Genomic DNA, 27,632 nt, shown 5'->3' with positions numbered 1-27,632 from the left:
CGGGCCGAGGCGCCTCGCACCGCGCCCAGGGGAGTCAGGGAGGCCCGTGAGCGGTGCAGGCGGCCTCCGACCAGCAGGTGGCGCGGCCTCCCGCCCGGCCCGGCTGCGTGCGCGTCCCGAGAAGCAGGCCAGCGCGGGGCGGCGGGACTCAGGTACCGGGACGGGTAGCGGCAGGACCTGGGCCCGGCGGCGGGGGCCGGAGCCAGGCAAGGCCCGCGGGAGGGGATCTGGCGCGGGGCCCGCTCTCTGCTGAGTGCCCAGCCGCGGGGCAGCCGGGCCTGGCAGGCGCCGCCCCTGGCTGGGCACCGGGCGGGCAGCCCGACCCCGGCGCGCCGAGACTGGGCCCTGGCGCCGCCCGCTGCTGCGGGAGCTGCCACCCCCACCCCAGCGGCGGGAGGCGGCAGGGCCTGTCCTGGGTGCCGGGCCTCGCCCGCTGCGTAGCACAGGCCCGCGGAGCGGGGCTCTGAGCGATTCCCAGCCAGGGCCAGGCTGGCGGAGTTACAGGAGAGGCCGGACAGAAACCCGCCTGCGTTCAGGGCTCGGGTTGTGCCTGCCCTTTGGCTGGTAATGGCGTTGTGGGAAAGCCTGGCTAAGCGATGGCTTGTGGAAAGCCCCGTGCCCACCCTGGCCCAGGACAAGCGACAGTGTATCAATAGCGTAGTCCGACCTAATCCCAGGTCCAGGGGAGGAGGAGGGGGGTTGTGCATTCCGAGTAATGTGGAAAAACAGCTGTGATATTGGCTAGGCAACTAGGTAGGTTCCCAATGTGATGTGGTGGCACAGAATTAATGCTGTGTTGAGCCACGTACTCAGGGGTATAACTGACTCTAGTTTTTAGCACCTCCCTGACAAATTGGACTCTATCCACAAAATTGTCATGAAGATGTGAGAAGACTAAAAATAGCTAACTCTGCACAGCTTGGGTGATATAACTGTCTACAAATACTTGAAATGTCGCTAGAAAGTCACAGGAGGGGCCTTTTGAAATGATGAAGGGATGGGAAAACTAGAAGCAGGGCCGGCTCCAGGCAGCAGCCGAGCAAGCTGGTGCTTGGGGCGGCAGATTCCAAGGGGCGGCATTCCGTCCGAACCTTTTTTTTTTTTTTTTTTTGCACTTCACTGCTTCCGCCGCCCCTGCAGGATTTTTTCTTTTGGTTTGCTGCTCCTGCTGCCCTGTAGGGAGCGGCGACGCAGAGGAGGGGAGCTGCTGGGAGCGGTGCCAGTTCTGCAGCAAGCCCGGCACGGCAGCCCGCGTCCCTCCCTGCCTGCCCCCCGGAGCGGCGTGGAGCCCTCCCAGCAGGTGGTGCGGCAGGAGGGGCCGCATGGCAAGCGCCTCGCTTAAGGAAGCCCTGGCCGCCCCCTTCTCTCTCTCCCCCTCACTCCGCTGCCCAGGGTCTGCAGGGCTGGGAGTCCCCCTGCACCCGCGCTCCCGTCGCCCCGCAGGTATTTTTTTTTCTTTTTAGTTTTTTGTTTTTTCTTCCCTTTGCCGCTCCGGCCGGTCGGGCGGTTTGTTTCACACCCCTCCCCCCCTCGTTGCTCAGATGGGCTGGCAGGTTTCCTGGAATCCCCCCCCCCTCCATTTGCTGCTCCAGCCGGCAGGTAGGTTGGTTTCCTGCCCCCCCCCTTTGCTGCTCCAGCTGGGCGGCAGGTTGGTTTCCCACCCCTACCCCTTTGCTGCTCCAGCCGGGCGGCAGGTTGGTTTCCTGCCCCCCACACCCCCTTTGCTGCTCCAGTCGGCCGTCAGGTAGGTTGCTTTCCGGCCCCCCCGCCTTTGCCGCTCCAGCCGGGCAGCAGGTTGGTTTCCCGCCCCCCCTCCCCCTTTGCTGCTCCAGCCGGGCGGCTGGTTGGTTTCCAGCTCCCCCCCCTTCTTTGCTGCTCCAGCCGGGCGGCAGGTTGGTTTCCCCCTTCTTGGGTGCTCCGGGCGGCAGGTTGGTTTCCCGCCCCTTCCCCCCGCCCCTTTGCTGCTCCAGCCGGGCGGCAGGTTGGTTTCCCGCCCCTTTGCTGCTCCAGCCGGGCGGCAGGTTGGTTTCCCCCCCACTTCTTTGCTGCTCCAGCCGGGCGGCAGGTTGGTTTCCTGCCCGCCCTCCCCCGCCCCTTTGCTGCTCCAGCAGGGTGGCAGGTTGGTTGCCCGCCCCCCCCCCCCGCCCCCCTTTGCTGTTCCGGACGCGGGGCAGGTTTTTTTTTTTTTTTTGCTTGGGGTGGCAAAAAAACTAGAGCCGGCCCTGACTTGAAGTAAGAGAAGGAAAGTGAGAAAAAAAAATTCTCCACCTTACAGTCCAACTTTGACTTACAAAGAAAGAGGAGCAAATTTATAAATATGTACAGCTTGACTAAATACCTAAAAGGAGTGTGAGAGATGTAAACATGTACAAGAACATCAACCGTGTAAAAAACACTAAGGAGGCAGAGGAGTTCCCTTTTTGTTCTGCCAAAATGTAACTAAGAATAATGGGGTAGAATTAAGAAAATGTGGTCTATGAGGAAAAACTTTCGAACAGTGAGATAATCTGTTAGACTGAAATAGTCTTTGAAATGAAATGGTAGACATCTCATTTTAAAAGGTACTGCCATTTATGATTTGTACTGTGGTAGCACCCAGAATCCCCAGTCGAGATTGGGGTTCACTTTTGCTACATACTAAGGGCTTGTCTACACATACAGCACTGTAGCAGCGGAGGGAGGGATAGCTCAGTGGTTTGAGCATTGGCCTGCTAAACCCAGGGTTGTGAGTTCAATCCTTGAGGAGGCCACTTAGGGATCTGGAGCAAAAAAATTGGTCCTGCTAGTGAAGGCAGGGGGCTGGACTAGATGACCTTTCAAGGTTCCTTCCAGTTCTAGGAGATTGGTATATCTCTAATTATTAACTATTATTAGCTGTAGCACTTAATGAAGATGCTACTTACATCCCTGTGGGCATAGGTATTCCACCTCAAGCAGCAGTAACTATGTCAACAGGAGACCTCCCATCAACATAGGGCTGTCTCCACCAGGAGGTTGGTTGGTATAACTAGAGCCCTGCTCAGATAAAGAATTTGTATCCACATCCAATCAGCAAACATGGTCTGCAGATGCAGATTTTCCACACCCCTGAGTGATGTATTTATTCTGACATAAATCTGTGATGTAGACCAAACCTAATATAGTTTTAGTTCTGTGCTCTGTTGTTTTTAAATTACAAACCAGTAAGTTTGGAATGGTGTCCCTAGCCTCTGTTTGCCAGAAGCTGGGAATGAGTAACAGGGGATGGATCACTTGATGATTACCTGTTATGTTCATTCTCTCTGGGGCACCTGGCATTGGCCACTGTCAGAAGACAGGATACTGGGCTAGATGGACCTTTGGTCTGACCCAATAGGGCCATCTTGTGTTCTTAAGTTTTATTAAACGGCTGTATGTTCTATATTTTTAATAAGCTATGAAAGTAGTGCAGCGTTTGCAACTCATATTACAGAATCATGCTAGGGCATGAGCATCAAAAAGTGAAACTGACTGGATGCTCACTTTGTGAGTTGAAGAGAGAGGTGTATTGGGGAGAAAACCAACCACACCAATGGTGAAAGGTTTAAATTTTAAATTTTGTAATAGCCTAAAATGATATTAGCTAGCTATACAGGCATAGATTTTAAAATCGTTTTTAATCTAATACATACAGTAGGGAACAGTCCTGCACTGGCAGAGGAATAATTGGATGACTGAAGAAGTCTTTTACTTGTAAATTCAGTGGGCTAAATTCTGTTGTATTCTGCAGCCCTTTTACACTGCCAGAGCAACATAAAGGGCAGCCCCAGCCACCAGAGAATACTCCTGGTGTAAGGTTTTTTCTTCGGTGCCACAGGACTGCCAGAATAGAGCTATGCTGCTCCCTCCTCACAGCCCCCAGGGGGTGCAGCAGATGGGGCCAGAGTACACTGTAAGGCTGTTCTTGGCTGTGGAGCAGCTCCTAGAGGACTGTTGCATTTGAGCGTAATTTAGAGCTACCTTCTGGCAATTGTAGCTCAAGAGCAATGGAGATTCTGCCCCACTGATTTTAATAGCTTTGAGCACTGTCCTCAGATCACTAAGGAGTTGTCTGTACAGGAAAGTGGGCCAGAATAAGTTATTCTGCAATAGGACCCTGTATGGATACTTACTCCAGAATAAGAATGTTCATACGGAGAGTTATTCCAGAATAGCTATTGTGCTTTAAATGCACGCCCGGTCTTATTCTGGAATAATTTCCCCATGTAGACAAGCCCGAAATCTCTCTCAGTGGGAGTTCACTGTAGTGTCTTTTTTTCCATTTCTTCCCTTGAAAGCTGCCTTCCACCTTTTAACTATTTTAATACCAAAATAAACAACATGGCTGTATTTTGTTTTGGGTTGTTTTCCTACCATTTAATGCTATTTTTATTCACTAGAATATTTTGGCAGCTTGTCTTCCAACATTTTCTAAAATCTTTTGTGGATTGTGAGGGACTAGTGACAGATCAAAACAAGTTGTGAGAAAGTCTAATATTTTTGTTCAGCAGCACTAAGAAGGATCAAATAAAAGTTTATAAGTGATGCTTACTATGAGCACTGCTCTTTAGCTTGAAAGACAGAAAAGAGACTAACACAACGGGAAGGAAAAGAGATACTATGGGAAGGCTCTAAAAAGTATAATAAAGAACCTGAAGGAAAAATTGCAGCAACCGACATTCTTAATGACATTGCAATGTGACTGTATGTGGTCACAAAAGGTGTAAGTGCTGTGACCCTTTATTTTTTTTTGTAAAGTTTCTGACTGCTCTTTCTCGTGGTGTTGTGAATTGCCTCTCAAGGCATTTTTAGGAAATCTGGGTATGGCTGTTCATTCTTTTGGGCACTAGCCTTCACTGTAAAAACAAAGTGTTTTCTAAATAATAATTAGCTTTGGAGAAGAGTCACTTGATATTAAACATCTCCATAAAATAAGACCAAGTAATGCTATAATGGAATTGAAAGAAAAAAGATATTTGAAGAAAGGCTTTAGTTTTGCAAAATGTGAAAATTACAGTTTTAGTGTTCTCTAATTAAAGCTTCATTTTTCTGATGCAACTGCTATTTATGTCAGTTCCTCTCCTGAAAATCTTACAGTCCGAGACCCCAATCCTGCATATATTTATGTAAGTGCTTAACTTTACGTTTTTATGTCAGTAGGGCTAGTCATGTGTACAGTTAAACGTGTGTAATTGTTGGCAGGGTCTGGCCTAAGAAGACAGTTTGCATATGAAATGTGGTGGGAGAAGGACACAATCAAATATATACATTTTTTACAAATGCTAGCTTTTAAAGTTATTTTTAAGATCGGGTAAAATATGTTATCCCCATTTGCCTGTTGGTCTCACCATCATTAATTGCCTGACCTTTTTGGTATTGTGGCAGAAGTGCTTTGATAGCAGCAGACACTGAACATCTGCAGATACTGCAGTTTGATTAGTGTTTTTGTTTTGCCAGGATTTGCTGTCCTTTCTGAACCTTTGATTTTTTTTTTTATGTAACTTGCTGAATGTGTTGAATAACTAGATAGAAAAAAAACAAGACTAAATAATGAAAACTGATAGCCAAATGAATGAACAGGAGAATTTACTTTTTAGAGAGAAAAATGTTAACTTTAAAATAATATGGTAAGTGCCCCTATTATGTGGCCATTGGGCTCATTACTGGTTGAGTGAGTTTTGATTAACCAACTTGCAGCTCACTTTTAAGTATAATTGAATTCTTTTATTAAATATTCTTACTCCCATGGAAGAAAGTATGATTTCAGTTTAGTAAAGAATGGTGAGGCCATTCCAGAAAGGCTCTGACGTTAAAATAATTGTTTACATTTTTATTTAGCTTTTTAATAGATGCGACTTAGGATGCAATCGTGTCATTTGTGTTTAAAAAATCCATCATGAATACAGAAATTTGAAAGTCAGGGCATTCACAATCCACTGGCAAGTGGGACATTTTTGCTGGTGAGTGTGGGGCCCAAAGGTATCAGTTTTTCCAGAATTTAAGCTTTATTTAAAAAAAATAAATTGTGAACATACATTCAATTCACAATTGGATGGTTAAGTTGATTGATGCACAGTGTTGTTTTCCTGAGTTTTCACAAATTTACCAAGCAGCAGAGTAGAATTAAAAGACTCTGGTCAGTTTCATTGTTACTGTTCAAAATCTTGTAAACAGCAGTGTTAACTCTCAAGAATCATGTCAAATTCCTATTTCTCCTGCCTCAAAAAAACTATATCGTCGTCACCAGAGACACATAAGGACAGAGAAAGCAAAAAAAAAAAAAAAAGCAGCAGCTAGGGCAAGGGTTGAGTAGCCGAGATCCTTCTGATAGATCCAGAGGTTCTTCGGGGAAGGAGACAAAATTCCTTCAAACTTCCAGCATATAGAGAGTGGAGCTTCAGATTGATCCGATACCTCCTAGTCAGCAGGTGATTATAAAAGATGGAACACCTTGTTAGAAATCTCCGCACCCTCACTAGCATCTGGGGCTTCTTTCCAGAGCCCCGCCCTTCGACTTTATTAGTAAGGCCACCCCTTTGTCTTTTTGATTTACCTTTGGCTCTTAGATGTCTAGTAAACTTTTTGAGTTCTGGGTATCTCATCAAAAAAACCATCATGACAACTCCTACTAATTGGCACACTTATTGTGACTGATACTATGGTGTATAAGTGCGTGTAACTGGCAATCTCAGCAGAGCGGCTAAGGACTCTTTGTCTCTTTTTAAGGATTGAATGTCTGTTCATCCCTGCAGGTTGTCTCTCCTGACTCAGAGTTGAGGCACACTGTTGGGTGGGGAAGTTGTTACTGCAGTTGGCCTTGTTTCTGTTTTGAGGACAAGTAGATTTTAGTTTTAATTCAGTCAGCTTGGCACTTTTCCTGAGTTATAAACTATAAATACAAGGAAACAAAAATGAATTTCCTACAGTTTTATTTAAACTTTAGAATCATTAAGTTTATTTTAAAAAGGCATGGGATAGCACAGTAGTCTAGAAGTGATGCAGTGCCCTACTATGTGGGCATCAGAGATGTGGACCTTCAACTCAGTCCTCTCATTCCTGGGCCAGCAAGTCTGGAAGTATGCTCAGGTGTCTCCTGATCCTTCCTATCTGCTGATTCACTCTCCCTCCCCCACAACTTAATCCTTCTAGAAGCAATGTTGGCAGACTCCAGTAGGAACTGTTTACTTGTTTACATGGGGGAAAAGACAAGCCTAGCTGTAGCAAGTAATTATTCTAGACTAATGTCCACAGGGGGGAGTTATAATGACATTGCTAAAGCAGTGTCTGTGTTGGTCAGTTTCCCTGTGTATACAAGCACTGTGTTAGGCAGAAGAGGCAGGAATGATCCTGGTGGTAGGAGAACTGAGGGCAACAGCCACTCTCTGATGAAAACAAAAGTAATTGAAACAATTGTCTCAAATTTTGGGATTCATGGTTTGCACAGCTTTTGAGGAGGCAGTTTAGTTAGCAGAAATTAAAGTACACAGTGAACAGTGTAGTTAAGGTCTGTGTATATAGAGTGCTCCTGCTGTAACCTGATGACTGGAAACTTTTGTTTTTGTTTTGTGTTCCATAGCAACTTCTTGGATGGGTGATTCTTTTGGAAGCAGTTAAGATGGGAAACTTGGGCAAATAGCTGTATTTATAATCCTGTTGAACAGGTTATGGGTGAGTCCCTCTAGCCTGAAGAACAGGAATTGTTTTTTTTTGTTTTAGCTTTTAATTTTTTTCTTTACTGATTTTTCTAGAAAAATACAAAAACACCAAAAATAATACTGAATGAAGAAGACATTTATATTTCTTCAACATCCATCATTACTGACATCAGGAAAAAGGAATTTAAATACCAGATTATTGCTTTATGAGTTTAGCTACTATTTTTAAATTTTTGACACAAGGAAGGATCAGTGCTTAGCATCGGTATGTACTCGTTAGAAATGTAGCCTAAAAATGTTGTGCCATTGCATCGTTTCATGCCACATGATGTGTCCTGTCCTTGCATAACATGATGCGCTGAAAGTATTTTAAATAACATTTTACTGACAGAGACTTACCCACCTCTTAACAGATGTTCTATTTCAATCCATCATGTATTTAGCTATGATAAACGGATTCCACTGTCAGAAGTCTAATAAAGATCATGTGTGTGCCTGTCCTGTTGCATAGTAAGAGCCATAAATCTGATGGTGTCAATTTCACGATCTTCAGTATTGGCAAATAAGCATATTAGCGATAAGGACTGATTGTGAACAAGCATAGCAATGTGTTTTTAATATTTTACAAGTTTTTACTGAATAGCATACACTGTAGACGTATAGTGCACAAAATTAAGACGGCTCTGCTAACCTAGAGTTCCCCAAAGCTGACCTGACTTCTCTGTTAGCCATTATATGGGACTGAATGTTGTCAGTGCCAGTGGGAACACTGAAACCATGTGTGACCATATTTCCCAAAGAAAGAAAATGGGATCCTGCACGAAGCTAGCCCAAGCCACTCATCTGTGCCCTCCCCGTGCGGGGTTGGCCTGAGCGGCTCACACGAGCCCTGCTTCCAACTCCCTGGATGGGGCTGGCATCACTGCTCGCCCAAGCCCTGCCTGCTCGCTGAGCCCTGCCCCCCCCTGCATGGGCCTGGCATCTCTGGCCCCCCCCGACTCCTCCACATGTTCCTCTGCATCCCCTTTTTTTGACAAAAGTGGGAATTTGTCCCATTTTTTCTGAAAAAGTCAGGACAGCCGGGACAGGGGTTAAAAAAGGGACTGTCCTGACCAAAACAGAACATATGGTTACCCTACTGAAACCTTATGAAGGAGCCCACGGAGGTTAAATGTATGGGCAGGAGATTTAACCTAGAAAAACGTAAGCACAAATGTTCAAAGAGAGGTGCAAGGCGTAACCCTAGATTATGTCAAGTGATAGACAAAAAAGGGAAGAAAAAGGCAGTATAGTAATATAAAGTTCATGTGGCTGACTGGTTTGTAATGTGTGTATCTTAATTTGCTGAACAACACTATGCCAGACATACCCATGACATTCAATTCTATGTCTCTGAAAGGCAGTAAGTCTCTCCATTTTAGTAACCTCGAGGTATTGAAGCTGTTGACGGAATGTGAACTGTTCTTCTGTAAACAGGCAGAAGTAATCTTGGTGGTTTGAAGGAAAGCGATCTTATCTCGAGACCCATGGCCCAAGTCCAAGCCTCTAATATCAGTAGAATAGGGATCAAAGACCAGACAGGATAACCATCTTTAGCATAAGTGATGAGAGATGTTTTAAGACCAAAGTTCATGGACCATACACTCTATTTTTAGTGGTTAACAGTTAGATGAGACAGAGTTTTGTAACTGTGCTGCAAAACTTATCTCTAGCTTTTTCAAGTTATTTTGGATTTCAGGATCCCCTTTTGTCCCCCTAATAATTTAAACTCTTACTTGCAAGTTTTCTTTCAAGAAAACAGCAGCCACAGAAACAAGCAATAAGAAATAGTGAGGGGTTATATGCTGTTGGCTGCAGCCAAATGTGAATTCAGCAGGTCGCATGGTGGCACCATTTATCCACATACAAACAGCAATTTGAGAATAATTCACTTATTAAAGAATTGATTTCTGACGGACAGTTGCTCACTGGCACTTGTCTCCTATTGCATAAGAATCTTTTAGGAGCTGCAGCAAATTCAAACTGAAATATATCATAAAGAGCTAAAAATAATCATCAGTAGCTTTTAAACAAAAAATGTTGCACTGACCTTGAACTAACTACTGGAAGTCCTTCATGTTTAGCATTCCTGCGGTATACCAGTGGAAAGAGAATGTGCTTGAAGGTTTCTGAGCAGGAAGATATTTATACTTATGAAGAGTGTGATTCAGTAACTTCCCATAAAGACAGAAGTATTAGAACTTATGGCATTAGCCAGCAAATATTGTTTAACTTCTGTATTGAGATTAAATATATATATTCAGTTTCCTTCAGGTATTGTGTCCACTTTGGGTGAGACAATTCCAGTGAATTAAGTCTGCAAGTAATTAGAATAGGCACATTCAACATCACTGTAAATTATGCTCCTCACTGCACGCTCCCTGTCCAAAGTATAAAAATGGGCCAGGTTCAGAAAGGGTTTTTAAAGGCATCTATTAAATAGTGAAATATCCTGAAACAAATTCTATCTGTAAAAATACTTTGGTGCAACTGATTTGCATATATGTGGTTGGTAGGGGAAATGTTTGTGAATCCCCTCATCAGTAAAGCTGTGGTGTAAAGTAACATTCTTTTCTGCAAGAGAGCAAGATCTAAAAATTTCGGTTTGGGGTGGGGGTACAGCACATTCATGATACTGTACTGGGAGGCAGTGTTCTCTAGTGGATAGAGCAGCGGATAGAAATAAGAAATCTGGTTCTGTCCCTGGCTCTGCCACTAACTGACATGCTGAGTGAGCTTAGCTAAGACACATCCACTTGCTGTTCCTCTGTTTACCCACACGAGGTAATTATACTTGCCTCCTTTGTAAAGCACTTTGCAATCTATAGATGAAAAGTGCTTTATGAGTAGGGTGACCAGATGGGACTGTTGCTTTAAAAACAGTCCTGTTTTTGGGGACTTTTTCTTATTTAGGTGCCTATTACCCCCTACCCCCGTCCTGTTTTTTCACAGTTGCTATCTGGTCACCGTGTATATGAGAGCTGGGTAATATTATATGCCAAAGTTTTTCTCAGGGTATGGTTATTATTAACGTCAGGATAGTATAGCTATAAATCTCGCACACCCCTGTTTAATATTGTTGAAGGAAAATGGGAATTATTACCTCCAACACTGGTATCTTGCTGACTGGAAGATTCCAGATCTAAAACTGGATTTTCAGGTCCCAGTTAGTGGAAAGGATTCAACACTTGAGTCTCCTTAGTGTGCAGCAAATGACAGGTAGCGCTGCTTTTGCACTTCACCAACTCATACATCCCATCTGAGAAAACACAAAATGATAGCAGGGCATTAAAAATTGTTATCTCTATGCCCCCTGGATACAATGTGCCAACACCATGGAAAGCAAAACGCTTGGGGAAAATAACTAAGGGCAGGAGGAGGGGAAAATGCCAAGTGCTGTAGGTTAGTAGATCTGTATAAATTTGTTAGTCTCTAAGGTGCCACAAGTACTCATGTTCTTTTTGCGGATACAGACTAACACGGCTGCTACTCTGAGATCTGTATATTGTGAACTCTCTATCTGAGAGGTGTTCAGAGCCCTCTGTGGGATTGCTTCTGGCTACCTGAGAGGTTGCCTTCCACAACAGCTCCCTTTCACTGGAACAGTGAAACTATAATCCAGTGGGGGAGGGGGAGAGTGAGTGCAGGATACAGCTCTTTCAAAGGAGCTGAATGTAAACTATGGAATTCTCTCACTAAGCAAAAATGACTATAGACCTTATCATTTTCAGAACTAAATGCAAAACTTATTTATTCAACTTAACTTTCCCTCAATTTCCACATACCAAAGAAATCCACACACAAACACATCCTGTAAATTAACCGAGTAATTTCTCCTACATGCTAGGAAGGAATGGGGAGAGGGAGCTATTTGTTTCTATTTTTAAATTCTTGAGAGGTACTCATATATAGCAGTGATGGAGGAGGAGTCATACAAGTACTTGGAGAGTGTGTTTTTCTCTCATGAATAAAATTACATAATTTTAGTTTTGTTTTTATCTTGCATGCACATGTAAATAGGGCTTATTCTTGTCTCGTTGTATTTTTACGTGCAATCCCAGTTGAACAGGAAACCTCACTTTCAGAGGATGTGGGCAAACTGCTTAAGATGGATGCTTTGTTACCTTAAAAAAAGGAGAGGCTATGCAAGCCAGTGTCAATTAAATACTCTAAAAGTGTATGACAAAAGAGTGGAAGATTATATGCAATTAAGGAGTTGATGAATGTAGAGCTTATGTGTAAACTGTGTACCTCTTACATTAACCTCTTCATATTCTCCATTACAGTGCATTGACTTGTTGACATATCCTAAATATCTTGTTGCTGCTAGTCAGAATATCACCAGTGGTAACTCACGGGCATTTTGGCTCTGGGAGTCAGAAATAGTCATTAATGTTGGGAAGTCTCATTTACTGGTAACATGTCATTGCATCCTATTGATCGATTTTTTTTTTTTTAATAGGGCAAAGGTAGTAATGGTTACTCTCATTCATTTTCTGAGAGATGGCATGAGTGTTCCTTGTTTTTTGTTGTTGTTTTTTTACTGACACATTATGGGTGGCACTGACTGGGTTACTAAAGGGTTTTGGCCAATCATAACTAGGGATCCTAGTTTTTTGTGATTAAAAAACCCAACATTCTCTGATTTTAAAAAACCATAAAAATCTGTGTTTTTCCACAATTAGAATGGATGCTGAACTTTAGTTTCCCTAGCCACAGTATTTATAGCTATCTGTTGAACACAATGTTTTATTGGTATACATTAGAACACCATTTATCCAAGCCTCCATTATCCAGCTCTCCATGTTAACCAAACCACCAGCTGCCTGGAGCTGATCGCCCGAGCCCTGCCGCTGTCAGACCTGGGCGGCTGGTGGTTCAGTTAACAGGTAGAGCCGGATAATGGAGGCTTGGATAAACGGGGTTCTACTGTATGAAAATTTAAAGTGCATTCAAAAATCAACAACAAGAAGGGACGGTTGTGCGCATTAAATAAGTGACACTGGTACTTTCAGTAAAATATAGTTAATATATGTTTTTATTTTTTCACAAAATGTAAAAACTAAAGATTCTCGAAAAATGCAAATTCTGCATTTTTCTGTGGCAAATGGATTTCTAGGATCCCTGATCATAACTAATATCTTCGTGATGCATATGAGAGAGAGGAAGAACCTGTCCCCATGAGTAATCCTGTCTCATCAATGATCCAGCCATATCTTTGTGTCTTCATGGTATTGAGTGGTAGCTGTTTTACTTAGCTGCTCTGATGGTTACATATTGAGAAATATAAAGAGGAAAACATCCACTTGCTGCAAAATAAAATGACTCAGAGTTGGTAAATTCCAAACTTACAAGCTGTTTAAGATTTGATAAATTGTGGCTTGTAGTGTGATTTTACTTGTTAAAGAGAATTCCTCCCCTGCTGCTTCTGCAGTGTATTGTCTAAATGGGCACAAAAAAATTAAGAGGAAAAAAGCTTGACTTATTAGCAGAATTACAAGCAAAATTACAGACGTCAGGCTTCTAATAAATAAATGTAAATAACTTTTACGAACATCTAATCATTTCCCCCTATGATTCCTCTTGAAAACAGAATAGTTACATTGATATTCCCACTGCACTAAGTCTCCTGTGGCACTGAAGAAGCAATGTATTGCATAATTCCCATTAATAGTACAAATACACTCTGTGATCACACTACTGTGTTCAATCTGTATGTATTGCATAAACTTAGAATAAATTGACGTCCCCTTAACACCTTTTCTCACTTGAAATGATATCTTTAATTGATTATTTAAAAATAGTTATTTCATATTACTGCAACAAAATGTCAACAACCGTACTTTTGTTATACAAGTTTACTGCTTGTCTGTTAGATGATACATTTTTCAATAAATAGTGCCACATTTTTGGAACAAGTAATTCACTGAATCAGATTACATGTGTTCGTTCCAGGTGCAACAATGGTAATTCTCATAGATATCAGAATGCTTGTTTTACAGTATGTTTGCTGCTCAACACTATAGTACTTACCTTTCTTTTTAGTTTGTCTCATACATTTGTGGTGACTGGTAGATGACGCTGTGTTTTGTTTATATTTAGAGCTGCCATCAAATTCACCTTTCTGAAACCATTTAAGGAGATTGGTGAGTACCTCAATATTTCTTCTAATCCTTTTAACAAGTACTAGTCGTGGCAGAAATAACCCTTTTGGCATATGTCCTGCATAAGGTTGCAACTTCTGATCAGAGCACTAAATCCACAGTTTATATATCCAAAGTTATCAAAGGTATCTGAACAAATAAACCATCATAACTGTGCTGTATTTTGGTGGCAGAAAACTTCACTAAACCAGATGCAGTTCAAGACATTAGTGTATTTTTTGTTTAACATTTCTGACATTAGGGGACTGGAAATTTTGAGAGAGACTGTTCTGCTTTTGTTGCTAGTTTGTGACTAAGGTAGAACCACTGGCAGAGGTTGGTAGCCTGCATGTTGGAATACTGGAAATATGTTTTGTGGGCTGGAGTATGTCAGTTGCATGGTCCCTAATCCTCAAACAATGGCAAGTGGGTTTTATTTTTGCTTGTTTTTCTTTACTTAATGTGGAGCACTAAGGGTTTATCCTAATTCCTCTGCCTTTCAGTGTCTCTCTCTCTGCAGGTTCTAGTTAGTATTAGTTCTAAACCAGAATACTTCCTATCATGCTCCATGATAAACAGCTGCTTCTTCACACACCTACACACCACAACCACCTTGGCATACTTAGTCCAGTGAGTTTTTTCTGGTCATTTGGTGGTTTCATTAAGATTTGCATGTGAAGTACCTGGAGACCTCTAGGAGGATTTACCAGATGTACAAACAAATACACATTTAACAGAACACACAATTCTTTTTCAGGAAGTTCTGTACTGTTCTTCTAATGGAATAGTCTATTTGTTACAGATTTGCGCTGATACACTACAAGACATTTTATTAAACAAGCTTAAGGATCCCACCAGTGTCCTGCAACATCTGAAGGCAAAATCTTATTTTCTTAAGAACAAGTGAGCTTTTATACTGTTGGTATGTTTGTGCTACTTGAGGATTTTAAAATGTTTTACGGTATATCTAGTACAGAGAGCTAATGTGAAAATCGCATCTTTTGGAGATTGGGCCTGTCAGCTTGTGGGGAAGGTTAGGTTTGAAGAAGATACAGTTGTGCCACTTCAATTTTGGAAGGGAAATAGGCAAGAAAATTTAGATTGCTGTACGGGGTCAATTCAATTTAAATCAAATTGATTTAAATCATGATTTAAATCACTAGTCAGGAAGACACGATGTAATCATGGATTTCTACATAAAAGTGCATTCTTGTTGGTTGTTATAACCTTAATACATATTCTTCACAACTCAGAGATAGATGTAGGTTTCTTTTTTAGAAGGTACACACTATACATTTTTAAAGTGATTTATTTTGAAAACTTTTCAGATTAGTTTTACAACTATATCAGAAAATGAATGATTGTTTGGTTATTTCATTTACCAAAGGTAATTGAAGCAGATATTTATGAAGTCATTGGCAAAGAATCATAGAATCATAGACTTTAAGGTCAGAAGGGACCATTACGATCATCTAGTCTGACCTCCTGCACAATGCAGGCCACAGAATCTCACCCACCCACTCCTGTATCAAACCTGTGTCTGAGCCATTGAAGTCCTCAAATCATGGTTTAAAGACTTCAGGGTGCAGAGAATCTTCCAGTAAGTGACCCGTGCCCCAGGCCCCATGCTGCAGAGGAAGGCGAACCCGCCCTGGGCTTCTGTCAATCTGCCCTGGAGGAAAATTCCTTCCCGACCCCAAATATGGCGATCAGCTAAACGCTGAGCATGTGGGCAAGATTCACCAGCCAGACACCCAGGAAAGAATTCTCTATAGTAACCCAGATCCTACCCCATCTAAGAACTGTCTCCAATTCAACAGATTCATCATTAATATTTGGAGGATTTTCTTGCCATGATGTATTAGGAGGAGAACATCACCAGACAGACATTTAAATTGTTTTATTTAACTAAAACAACAAGGTTATATATTCTGGATTTTTTTCTTCAACAGCAAACATATAATATTTTAACAAAACAAGCATATGAATTTTTGAATTTAGTTAAACATTCCTGATTTTTAAAATTCAGGTTTGGTTTTGTTAATTTTTTTTAACTAAAATAGTTAAATGAATTTTAAAAAACAAATGCATTAAATTGACTACGTCAGCCAGGTCAACATGAGAAACTTCTGCAGCTACCTCAGTCATCTTCACCTTCATTTTCCTGTTTGTTCATAATCTGGAAAAGAAAAACAAGCTTTCCTGCTTTTTCAGGTCCCAAACGATTTCTCAATTTGGAATGAATTAGTCCAAAGGAAGAAAATATTCTTTCTACACCAGCAGAAGGAGCTACTGCTGTTAGAAGTGAGATTATCACTTCAACAGTCTCTGAATCCAAGTGCTTATGTGACTTCCACCAGTTCACTGGTGTGACTTTCTTTAAAACATCGTCAGAAAACATATATTTCTTGAATGGTTCTTATTCCCAAACTGGTCTCTTTTACAGCCTGCTGCCATTATAGGTTTTCCCTTCTAGTGAGAGAATGGTATGGTAGATCTCAAATCAATGAAGGTTACACTCAGAAAGACCTCAAGACTTCTGGAATATGCTGCTCGGTTTCACTTTTGTTTCTACTGCCTGTCCCTCCCTTCTCACATTTATCTCCAGACTTCTCCTTGTCCAGATCTATTCTGCCCCTGAGAATCTTCTGTTCATTAAATATTTTGAAACTTTGCACTTTTAGAGAGAGGTAAGGGATTGACTCTGTGTACACAAATTTGCAGAGGGACAATAGGGTTGAGGTCTGTTATTTCTCACCTTTTATTTATTTTAAAACATTTTTTTCTGTTGACAAGCATGTTATCTCTGGAGACGCAAATCCACAGTCTGAAAAATCCATGAACTATTGGAACTCATTTACAAAACTTTTCTTAAACATTACATGAATATATTGTCTCATGCTGTAGAATTAGAATTTATAATCCCTATTCCATGATGAGATATCGTTGAGCTATAATGTATCGTAATTAAAACTATCATTAGTTTTTTCCTCAAAAAGCATTTTATCAAAAAAATCCGATATAAATAAATAAAATCCGATTTTAAATAAAAAAAATCATTGATTTTTTTTTTTAATCCACCCTGTTGCTGTGGAGTCCTAGCCTTGCAACCCACCAGAATTCTTGTAGCATTTCAGTTGAAAGTACTGGATAGATCAGAGGTGGGCAAGCTATGGGCCCATGGGACCCTCCTGCCTGGCTTCTGAGCTCCTGGCCTGTGAGGCTAGATCCCAACCTCTCCCCTGCTTTGCCCCTCCCCCACAGCTTCAGCTCACTGCGCCGCTGGCACAATGCTCTGGGCAGCGAGCTCTTGCCGGGCCGCGCAGCTGCAGAGCCAGCCTGACCCGGTGCTCTGTTCTGCGCGGTGGCATGGCTTGCTCCAGCCAGGTGGCACGGCTGCCTGTCCTGGTGCTCTGGGTGGTGCGGCTGTAGTGCCGCCAGCCACCGGTGCTCCAGGCAGTGCGGTAAGAGGGCAGGGAGCAGGGGAGGTTGGATAGAGGGCAGGGGAATTTGGGGTGGTGGTCAGGGGGCGGGGGTGTGGATGGGGTCAGGGCAGTCAGAGGGCAGGGAACGGGTGTTGAATGGGAGTAGGGGTCCGGGGGGGGCAGTCAGGAATGAGAGGAGGGGTTGGATGGGGCGGCGGGGGGCAGTCAGGGGTGGGGGGGTTTCAAGGTGGTCAGAGGACAGGGAGCGGCGGATGGGGCAAGAGTCCCAGGGGGCCATCAGGGGGTGAGAAGTGGGGGTGGGGTTCGATAGGGCACAGGGGCCGGGCCACGCCTGGTTGTTTGTGGAGGCACAGCCTCCCCTAACCAGCCCTCCATACAATTTTGGAAACCCAGTGTGGCCCTCAGGCCAAAAAGTTTGCCCGCCCCTGAGATAGATTCTGTGTTCTTTCAGTTGCTCTGTCCATATTTGGATAAAATTGAAGTAGTTAGTGCCCTAAAAGGAAACAATATTGTATGAACTATCTTATGGCTTTCTGCTGTTGGAGATGATTGTGGAAGAGAATGCTTTCAAGTAAGCAGTAAATTATCCCCTACATAATTTTACCTGCAGACTAAAAAGAATGTATTCTGCATAGGTGCTGAATTATTAAGTCATTCTTTATGTAGCTATTCAGGGTCAGAAAGTTATTCCCCATCTCTTCCTCTTCCAAATCTGAGATAAGAAAAGTCAGCTTTGTCTCTTGCCCTGACAAATTAAATAGTGTTGATACATACATTCTGATAGCAGAATTTGTCCAAATGAGAAATGCCAACTTGTGAGGTGTAAATAATATGAATAGACTAAAATATTATAGTCTCTTAATCAGAACAGCATTCAAAACCAAGGTGTCTGTAGGGTAGGTATTGGAAAATGATTAATCTGAAACACTAGGGAAGAGTTATAAAGCATGAACAGTGTAAACTCCCCAAAAGCAAGGGAAGTCTTAAATCTAATTCTTTGGCTGCTGGCCATATTTCCATTCTTCCAGCCAAATGAGTGCACTAGGATTGGAGGATGCCTTATATAGGCAAGAGAATTAAAGTACTTAAGTATCCTATCAAAAAGATTCAGCTAGCTAATCAGAATCCTGATTATAATCTGCTAGAGAATTGTCATGAGTGTGGAGTACTAAGTATCCAGGATTCATAATTTCTTCTCCATTCCCACCAGAAAAATTCTAATCCAAGTCTAGGTCCTCTTTCAGCCCTGTTATTTTAACTGCCTCCTGTTTGACTTTGTGATTCTTTCCTCACTCCAGTCTATTCAGAATTCATCTGGTAAAATCATTTTCCCTGCCCACCACCTGGACTATGTCCCTCCTATGTTCAAAGCTCTTCACTGGCTACTCATAATAAATAAATAATTGGAGATATACCAATCTCCTAGAACTGGAAGGGACCTTGAAAGGTCATCAAGTCCAGCCCCCTGCCTTCACTAGCAGGACCAACTTTTGCCCCAGATCCCTAAGTGGCCCCCTCAAGGATTGCACTCACAACCCTGGGTTTAGCAGGCCAATGCTCAAACCACTGAGCTATCCCTCCCTTCATTATCTTCCACATCAAGTTCAGCCACCTGGTCCTCTCGTGCAAGGCCCTGTATAGTCCCTCCCAGCCACCATAACTTCTTATCTTCCCCCCTCATGCACTCTGCACCAGTGAATCCTCCTGAGTAACCATTCTCTTCCTCCTCTCTCATTTTTGTCTTCATGCCCCTTCCTCACTGTCCCTTATACATGGAACAACCTTACTTATTCAATCTCTCCCCATCCAAATCTGTCTTTAAAAAACTCACTTCTTTCACAATACCTATTATCTCTAGTTGGTCAGTTGAATCATATTTAATCAAATAATAATTAGCAAGAAATCTGTGGTGCAACCAATTTCTACCTTGCACTTTTAGGCCAAAACAACAAAGTACATGTTTATCTTTAAAACCTTTGGGACTATTCCCTTGCTTTGCTGGGTGGGGGTCCTGGTGTGGAAATTGCACCCACAACAGTTCTAGTTAACTTGTCTAAGTTAACTTCCTCTAGGCAAGGACCTTATCTTTATAGTTGCTTGTGAAACGCTATGCCCACCTATGGTGCTGTATAAAAATGTTTGGCAGAGGTGGTTGAAAAATGTAATCTTACGCAGAGAGCGAAGGAGATAATGCTCATAGTAACAATGAATTTTTCAGCAGCTGTCACTACTGTGTATTGAAGTTCAGATGTAAATAAGGAACAGATAAATGAGAGAGGAAATCCCATTAGTGACTTTATTTATAGTACGTAAAAACTCTGATTACTTTGAGAGCCCAGTGTGTTTGTTCAGTCCTTTAATCTGAGTTATAAAATATGACTCTTCTCCCCGCTCCCCTCTTTCTAAATAGGTCCAGCCTGTGAGCAAATTCTATCAAAGTTTTCTTTTTAATATAAAATCTACAGAGTGTGATCTCTCCCTCTGTGGGGTTTACCTAGTGTCTTGCATTCATGGTGGTGTTTTAACGCAATCCTCTGAAGTAACAAGGCTATCCATTTCTGTTCCAGCAGGTGTGAACAGGATTAACAGTGTTCTCTATGTATCAGAAAAGACTGCAGCATATTAAAATAATATGTAATATACAATGATTTCAGAACTATATTCATAAACTACTTTGCATTTTTATTTGAGAAAGCATTTATGAGGTGTTTGCATTGTATTTATTTACTTCACTTCATCATAATCTCTTATTTTTAACTGCAGGTTTGCCACAAACTTCAGACAGAAGTGGAACAATGTCCTATGTTTTTGTAAATGATTCTTCCCAGACAAATGTGCCCCTGTTGCAGGCGTGCATTGATGGGGATTTTAACTATTCCAAGCGGCTGCTGGAGAGTGGCTTTGACCCAAATATTCGTGACAGTCGTGGCCGAACTGGCCTCCACCTTGCAGCAGCCAGAGGAAACGTAGACATCTGTCAGCTGTTGCACAAATTTGGTGCTGATCTGCTGGCCACTGATTACCAAGGTAATACAGCCCTTCACCTGTGTGGGCACGTGGATACCATCCAGTTCCTAGTCTCTAATGGACTCAAAATTGATATTTGGTAAGTTTGTCTCTTTTTTGACCACTTTATAGTATATTAGTCTCTCTCTCAGAAGTATTTTGTGCAAATATGTTGCCTGATACAAATGCTTTAATGGTAAATTCAGTGAAATTCAATTTTTTTAAATGCCAGTTATGAAAAAAAAGAAAATCAAATGCATGGGCCCACTCCTAACTGATCGTGAACATCATGAAAGGCAATAGAAGCAGGAGCTGTGGGGCTGGGCTGGCATAGCCACTCTCTCTCACTAGCTGATGGCTCTGCTGTCCTGGTTTGACCAGACAGCCAAGAGGGGGTGGACGGCATCACAGAATAATTTAGAATGACAGGGTTTTTTTTTTTAGAATTTTCTGTACCACAGTCTTAATGCTTTAATTGACTACTGTAACAAATAGAGAAAATACAGTAAATGTGTATCAGTTCTCCTGTACTCTTTGGGAGACCGTGCTGCCTTTCAATGCTCTCCCTTCCTCAAAGCCAATCCTTCTTTTAAATATTGTATATTCTTTCTTCCTAGCTCCCAGCAGCTGTCAGATGCTAGTGTCCAGACACAAGCACTCAGAATATCAAATAACTAGCTATTTTATTGAGTACAATTAGGTCACCTTGTTCTTAGAACTTTCTGCACATGCATCTCAGCAGAGGAAAATAAGGCAATAAGTTTAGGCCCTTGGGCCTTCTGGTCATCTTTGATTATTGGAGCTGCCCATGATCTCCTCATATCAGCAGTATTAATTATTGGCCTGCCCAGGGTCATTATGTGGTTTTTCCCTTCCTCCCTTTATCCCAAACACCTGTTTGCTGGCAGCCTCTAATATGAAGGTAACAAATGTACTCCTAAGTGGTTCGGTTTTTTCAAAGGTAGCGGTAGGAGGATTTACCCATCCTGTGTTTCGTTTATTGCTTAATAGTCTGTGACTCTTATACAGTAAGGAGCTATGAAGAAACTTAAATTTCGAATAGTAATCATACAAAGCCTTATACACTGATATAAATATGTTGTTAGTTTCTTCATTTTTGTTGCGGGAGCATCCAAAGGCTACAATCAGGATAAGACCCCATTGTACTATGTTTTTTGACTTTATACCAAGAGTAAAATATTGTAGGCTTGTGTGCTTTAAAAATAAACTACTGAATTTTTCATACAGTTGCGTTTTATTCTTGGACTTTTTATAACTAAGAATAGTTTGCTATTTTGTGTAGCTAGAGGCTGGTCCTAAATATTTATTGGTCAGTACATTTTACATTGCATACTTATGCAGATCCATCCTATCTTAGAATTCTCATTTTATAGTTTATCTTCCCTCATCCACTTTTTTGGGGGGCACTATTTAGCAATCACCAAGGTGCAACACCGCTCGTTCTGGCAAAACGAAGAGGAGTAAATAAGGAAGTAATTCGATTGCTGGAGTCTTTGGAGGAGCAGGAGGTGAAAGGATTTAACAGAGGAGCTCCCTCTAAGATGGAAACCATGCAGACTGCAGAAAGTGAAAGGTATTACAAGACAGATGTTTACTAGAAAAAAATAAAAACATGTGTGTAAAGTATATCTTTGTTGGTAAATCCATATTGTTTTCTGCTAGAGACATGAGTTGACGTGTTTGTTCCTCAAAATGGAACAAAAGATTTATAAAAACTAAGTTCAATAGAAAAGTGGTGTTTTTGTTTTTTGTTTTTAAATTTCTAATGAAAGACGTTTTTATAACAGCTAAGTATTCCACTACAGGGTTTAAAACCCAAATATTGTATCATTTTACTGGTGCAAGATAATTTGAAAATGAAATTCACTAGAGACTGGTTATAAGCAAGTCCCTGAATATCCTGCGGTGTTATGCTCTAGAAAGGAAGGGTATGTCTACACTGCAATTAGACACCTGCAACTGGCCCATGCCAGCTGACTCGGGCTCCCGGGGCTGGGGCTAAGAGGCTGTTTAACTGCAGTGTAGACATTTGGACTGGAGCCTGAGCTTTGGGACTTTTTCCCTCATAGGGTCTCAGAGCCTGAGCTCCAGCCTGAGCCCAAACATATGTTACCCCATATGTTAAAAACAAGCCTACTCACTTTACATTTTATATCATTAACATTTTACAGGATTCCAAAAGGGATTGGACATTTATATGGATAAGATGAATATCCAGAGTTAGAACAATTACTGCTAAAAATTTTGGAAGAAATGTTAATCTTGTGGGTCAGGGGTTAAACTAATCTCCAACAATTAGAGACCTAATGTGGAGGAAAGATTATCTCACATCTGCCTGCTCTGGGGTTCCTTGCAGCTTCCTCTGAAGCATCTAGTGCTGGCTGCTGTTAGAGACAGGACACTGGACTAGACAGATCACATATCTGATCCACTGTGGCAAGTCCTATGTTTCCTATGGGAGTTTTACCATTGACTTTAATGGGGCTTGGATTTAGCTGTGAATTTGAACTGATAATGTCCCTTTAAAACCTGTAACTTCCTTTCCCTTTTGTGACTATCATTAATGTTCTCTTGTTTGATTTGGCAGGGAAACCTATAACTTGTCTTTTGGAATTACAGACTTACAGTTTACTCCCAGTTTGTTTGTGAGCTAGTTTAAAATATCTGAAGTATCTCCTTTTGTAAGAGAACTTTGTATAATAAAAATAGATCCAGACAGCATTAGAAGCAAATGAATGCACATGTGCTTTGTAATTAAATAGTTTGTGTCCTTGTAAGAGCACTATTTGGGGGTTGGCTTTTCAGACCTCTAGTTTCACTCCTACCTCTTGGTATTATTTCCTGATTCTAGAGACTCTCGGAATAGAATCCCTACTTGTTTCTCCCCTCCCTCATTACCACTTTGCATGAAGCCAAGTGAGGATAATTGCTGTTCCCTCTGGAGACCCTGAACTTCACTTTTGAACTGACAGGAGAAGTTTCTAGAGATCAGTGCAAAAGTGTTCACTCCCTTCCTGGCTGAGTTTAATGCCGCCGCCTCCTCATTACACTCACTTGCTTCTGACTCACGAGCGAAGCACAAAACAAAACTAGATTCCCAAATCCGATTTCTTCTCTTTTCCTCCCCCCTCTCCCCTCCACCTCCGTGTGGTATCATTATTGTGCTGTGTCTGGGCAGAACACTCCCTCTCTGTTTTCACATAGAGAATTTACTTGTATGCATAGACCTAGTGACCTGTCACTATAACAGGAAGCAACATTGTTAGAAGCAAAATGATCATTTAAGGATTTGTCACTTACAGATTTTTCCAGAATAGTTTTATAGAGGCAATTGCTGCTTTATTAATGTTGCTTTTAATTTGGTTGCAATAGAAAATGCCACAGGGGTCATCTTTGAGATGAGTGAGGACCTTTGGTTTTGTTGTGGTGGTTGTCTTAACAATGAACGTATGACCACTTTTTTAAGATTGCAGCATACCTTTATTTAACCCCTGGAGTGATTATGTATTGACTAGTTGGTGCTTAATTAGTGAGCAGATCTATTCTATGCCGACAGAGATCTTTTAATAAACCCTCTCACTTTGTTAGTCATCTTCCCTGCTTATCATTTACTAACTCCTGTAGTTTTGGGCAAACCACCATAGCGTCGCAGCCAAGTAAATATTTAAAAACCAAAAAAGACAAGGCACTTTACTGGAAATGCCTGAAAATTTCTGCACACGACACTAATAGTTCAGTAAATTACTGGAGTTTTGTCTAATTATTATTCAGCAGTTGTACTTCATAATGAGGAAAAATGTCACATGAATAACATTAATGTTAATCAGGAGTGTATTTTTAGAAAAAAGATTTACAAATGAATCTTCCTTCTAGGCATGTGTTACTGGCATCTTTAGTCATATCAGAAGCAAGAGCATTTAAACGGATAGTGTTAACTCCCAATTTACTTTTATCTGAAATATTTTGTTCCTATTTATTATTACAGGATACGCCTACGATTACTGTAATTGAAGAGATATTGGGGGAGGGGGAATCTGTTTTTACTCTGTATATTTTATGCCTTAACATCACTGTCTACATAGCTAGTTTCACTATTTCTCTCGATACACAGTAAGAACCTGATTCTGCAAATGCTTATGCTCATACTGAACTTTGCTCATCTGGGAAGTCGTGGAACTACTCAAATGAGTAAAATTACAGACATGCATAAGTGTGTGATCAAGACTTTTAGTCAGTTCTTTTGCTGTTTGTGTGGTTCCTTCCAGGGCTTTGGAACGGAGCCCAGAGCTGGAGCGCAGAGCAGCTCTGGAGCAGTGGAGCTGCAGGTTTTTGCCTGGAGCTGGAGCAGAGCCGGAGCACAGCTCCAAAGCCCTGGTTCCTTCATACATCAGCCAAGGAAATACATTTGGTTATTTTTTTAAACACTTCTCTGTACCCAAATTAAAGATTCTTTGAAAAGATAGATTGTAAAGTCTCAAAGGGTTGCTTCTCAACTACTGTACGTTGATTTGGTAGGGTCAGGGGAGGGTCCTTTTCTTATATGCTGTCTTGAGATCATGAGTAAGTACTGTAAATCTGAAAATGTTTAATTTTGAATATTTTAGTTGTATTAGCAGGTTTACTCTTATTCTTAAGGATGCATTCTTTTACTAGGTGTGTTTATAACTTTAATCCTTCACAGTGCAATGGAAAGCCATTCCCTCCTTAATCCGAACCTGCAGCAAGGTGAAGGGGTTCTTTCCAGCTTCCGCACAACATGGCAAGAGTTTGTGGAGGACCTGGGCTTCTGGAGGGTGCTACTCCTGATCATTGTCATTGCCCTTCTCTCCCTCGGAATCGCATACTACGTTAGTGGAGTGCTTCCTTTTGTGGAAAATCAGCCTGAATTGGTGCATTAAAGCAAATGAAAAGAGGCACAACGTTCTTTTCCTGAGTTCTAATTGTTGTTCTGAGCTTCTTATAATTCTTGGTGCAGCTGTATATACTGTTTGCCTTTTATATGTACTGCTAACCCTTTTGGAAGAGAGCTGCATTAATTTCCGCTAACAACACCAAATTCTAAAGCATTCCTAGGCTACCTCTGACATGTCTTGACTTCTAATCAAAACTTATAGATAGCAGTCTTTATTGATCAAATGTGGTGATTATAAAAGGCCCTTCATAAATAAATAGCAAATCCTTGAGTATGTAAAAATGTGTCCTGGTACAGGACCAAATCATCTTGTTTTCCATTTTAAAAAAAGGGGAAAAAAAGAAACTACTTTTCCTATGTTTCAGCTTTTGAGGAGGAGTATTCTTATAAAAAAAATACCTAGATTAAATTGGAATAATTTTAATCTATTCTGATATTTACATCATACAGTACTGTAAATGTGCAGTTTTCTTAGTGCATGTTCATGTGTATGGTTATAAACTACATATACATTTAAAGAATGAGAAACATTTCAAATTTTATAACTTTGTTAAACTTCCTTTGACATCCTTGGATCAGTCTTGTATTTATGTATTAGCTTAATATAACATATTTTTTTTTCCAGTTAGTGTGGTGTTACTAAAATTTGTGTTAGAATAAATACTTTGAAGTGAAATTGTCGGTAGTGCTTTTGGATGCAAACATCTTTAAGCATTTGACTTCAAAATGCAACTTTTTCATTTGAAATACCTTTAAGGAAACATTTTCTTTGTAACGTAGATGAAAAGCGATTTAAACATTTTGTTCTGTGTTGCTGTGAAACGTGTCATGCAGGATAACTGAGTGTTTTCACAGAAATTACAGTAAACAATATGTTCATTTCATTTGCAGTTTTGTGCAAGGGTTTAATTGGGATATATTTTTGGTAATATTGCTATCAGTTTCAACTGTTTTCAAATGACACTCAAAAGCTGATGGGGCACTTTCTGAGTTAACATAATGCAATATTGCAGTGAGTGTCTTCATATTTGGGAAGATTATGTAAATTGAAATCTGGCCCAATGTGAGGTCTTTGTTCATTGATGATTTAATACTCTTTTATGGAGACTGGGTAAATATGCAGTAAGGTTGTGATTGTCAAAGGTGCCCAAAGGTGTCAAAGGTGCTTCCACTCAATTTCCATGGCAGTTAGGTGCCTAACTCCCTTAGGTAGCTTTTCACAATCCCAACCTAAGTGAATTCAGCAAACGTTGTTAAAACAGCAAAAGGATTTGTTTTACTAAAATGATCCTAAATCATTGCAAAATAAACTGAACACTTGCAAAGTTAGAAATTATGGTAAATGATGGTGGATATACATACATCTTATTATTGTGTTAATATATATTTGTTGTCTCTAGTTTGTGGTCATTGACTGAGGAGGCATCTTGTCTTTGTGATGTTGGGACAGGCTTCACTGAAGCGTTCATTCTAAATTGTTTCTGAAGAATTCTTAGAAGCAATTCTCCCAGATGGTACAAATGTAGCAAAGAGGGAAGCCTCCAAAAACCAACAAAATGAGCTTCTCTTCCAAACAGTTTAATTTGTCGTTTATCTGTTTATGAATAGAGAAACATAAGCTATTACCTGTACAAGTAAATGTAGTTTATATATGTCTATTTCTGTTAAGAACACCCTGTCTTATATTAAATAATGAAATTTTGCATTATGCACTCTCTGTATAATTTGTAAATGTATTTTGAATGTGGATGAATGCCATAAATAAAGATGTATAAGTAGACAAGTTTATTTTATTACTGTTTTAGAACAGAACTAAATATTTTATTTCATTTTAGTGATTCAGTGTAATTTCTTTCCCATTTTGCACTAACCACACTGAAACAATGTGTATTAAAAAAGAGGATGTTTCTCCATTCTTAAGGGTTGAGGCATGAGGGTTTTGCGATGGTGCAGGGTTGGAGGCCTCCCACTTGAGAAAAATCTAGCTTTAACATATATAGTGTTGGAGAATGATTATTTTTTGGGCTTGCGTGTTTTTTTCCCTCTTACTGGTGTTGTTTTGGTCAGTTGTTTATTTCTCTAGTGCCGAATATAGCCATTTCCTTCCCAAAGGAATCCAAAGCACTCCTTGAACCTCAGTATATACCGAACACCACTGAAATTTAGCCATCTGTGGGGTAGAGGGAATCAGCCAGGACATCACTGGGGGCAGAGAGTGGGGAGAAGTTTTGCCTAAGTGCATGAGAGCAAACCCCTTCAATGAAGAGGGCAGTTGTATCCACGCCATGCAGGACTTCAGTTTCTGGGGTCCATTCAAAAGAACAGACCCCACCACCACCATCACCACAGCAAACTGCATGGAACTCAACCTTTGCCCTTGCAAGGATGGAGAGCTAAATATAACCTGCTGTAC

At 41.2% G+C, this 27,632-nt stretch overlaps 1 protein-coding gene across 7 annotated transcripts; it reads left to right on the top strand.

Annotated features, from left to right (window-relative positions):
- On the top strand, positions 1-26,997 carry ANKRD46 (ankyrin repeat domain 46). Of its 7 annotated transcripts, XM_039525090.1 has the most exons (7): positions 19-152; positions 7,746-7,917; positions 13,794-13,837; positions 14,637-14,756; positions 20,044-20,386; positions 21,722-21,880; positions 24,989-25,973. In XM_039525090.1, exons 5-7 carry the CDS (start codon positions 20,076-20,078, stop codon positions 25,203-25,205), a joined length of 687 nt encoding a protein of 228 aa, XP_039381024.1. In that variant the 5' UTR covers positions 19-152; positions 7,746-7,917; positions 13,794-13,837; positions 14,637-14,756; positions 20,044-20,075; the 3' UTR covers positions 25,206-25,973. The 7 variants fall into 7 exon arrangements, with proteins under 7 accessions (XP_039381026.1, XP_039381024.1, XP_039381028.1 ...); XM_039525092.1 differs by lacking the exon at positions 14,637-14,756 and having other exon boundaries at positions 1-152; XM_039525091.1 differs by lacking the exon at positions 7,746-7,917 and having other exon boundaries at positions 41-152; positions 14,637-14,737.
- Positions 26,998-27,632: the final 635 nt, after the last annotated feature.

The sequence above is a fragment of the Mauremys reevesii genome, linkage group 2, assembly GCF_016161935.1.
Source record: "Mauremys reevesii isolate NIE-2019 linkage group 2, ASM1616193v1, whole genome shotgun sequence".
Lineage (NCBI taxonomy): Eukaryota > Metazoa > Chordata > Testudines > Geoemydidae > Mauremys > Mauremys reevesii.
Note: the sequence above shows the minus strand (reverse complement) of the source record. Positions and strands in the feature narration are given on the sequence as shown.

What these genes read in the sequence shown, in the direction of transcription:
- ANKRD46 (XM_039525092.1), top strand. Translation starts at nt 20,076, where the DNA reads ATGTCCTATGTTTTTGTAAATGATTCTTCCCAGACAAATGTGCCCCTG. An exon ending in GGACTCAAAATTGATATTTG is followed by an intron (nt 20,387 to 21,721) that starts GTAAGTTTGTCT and finishes GGCACTATTTAG; the next exon opens with CAATCACCAAGGTGCAACAC. An exon ending in CAGACTGCAGAAAGTGAAAG is followed by an intron (nt 21,881 to 24,988) that starts GTATTACAAGAC and finishes AATCCTTCACAG; the next exon opens with TGCAATGGAAAGCCATTCCC.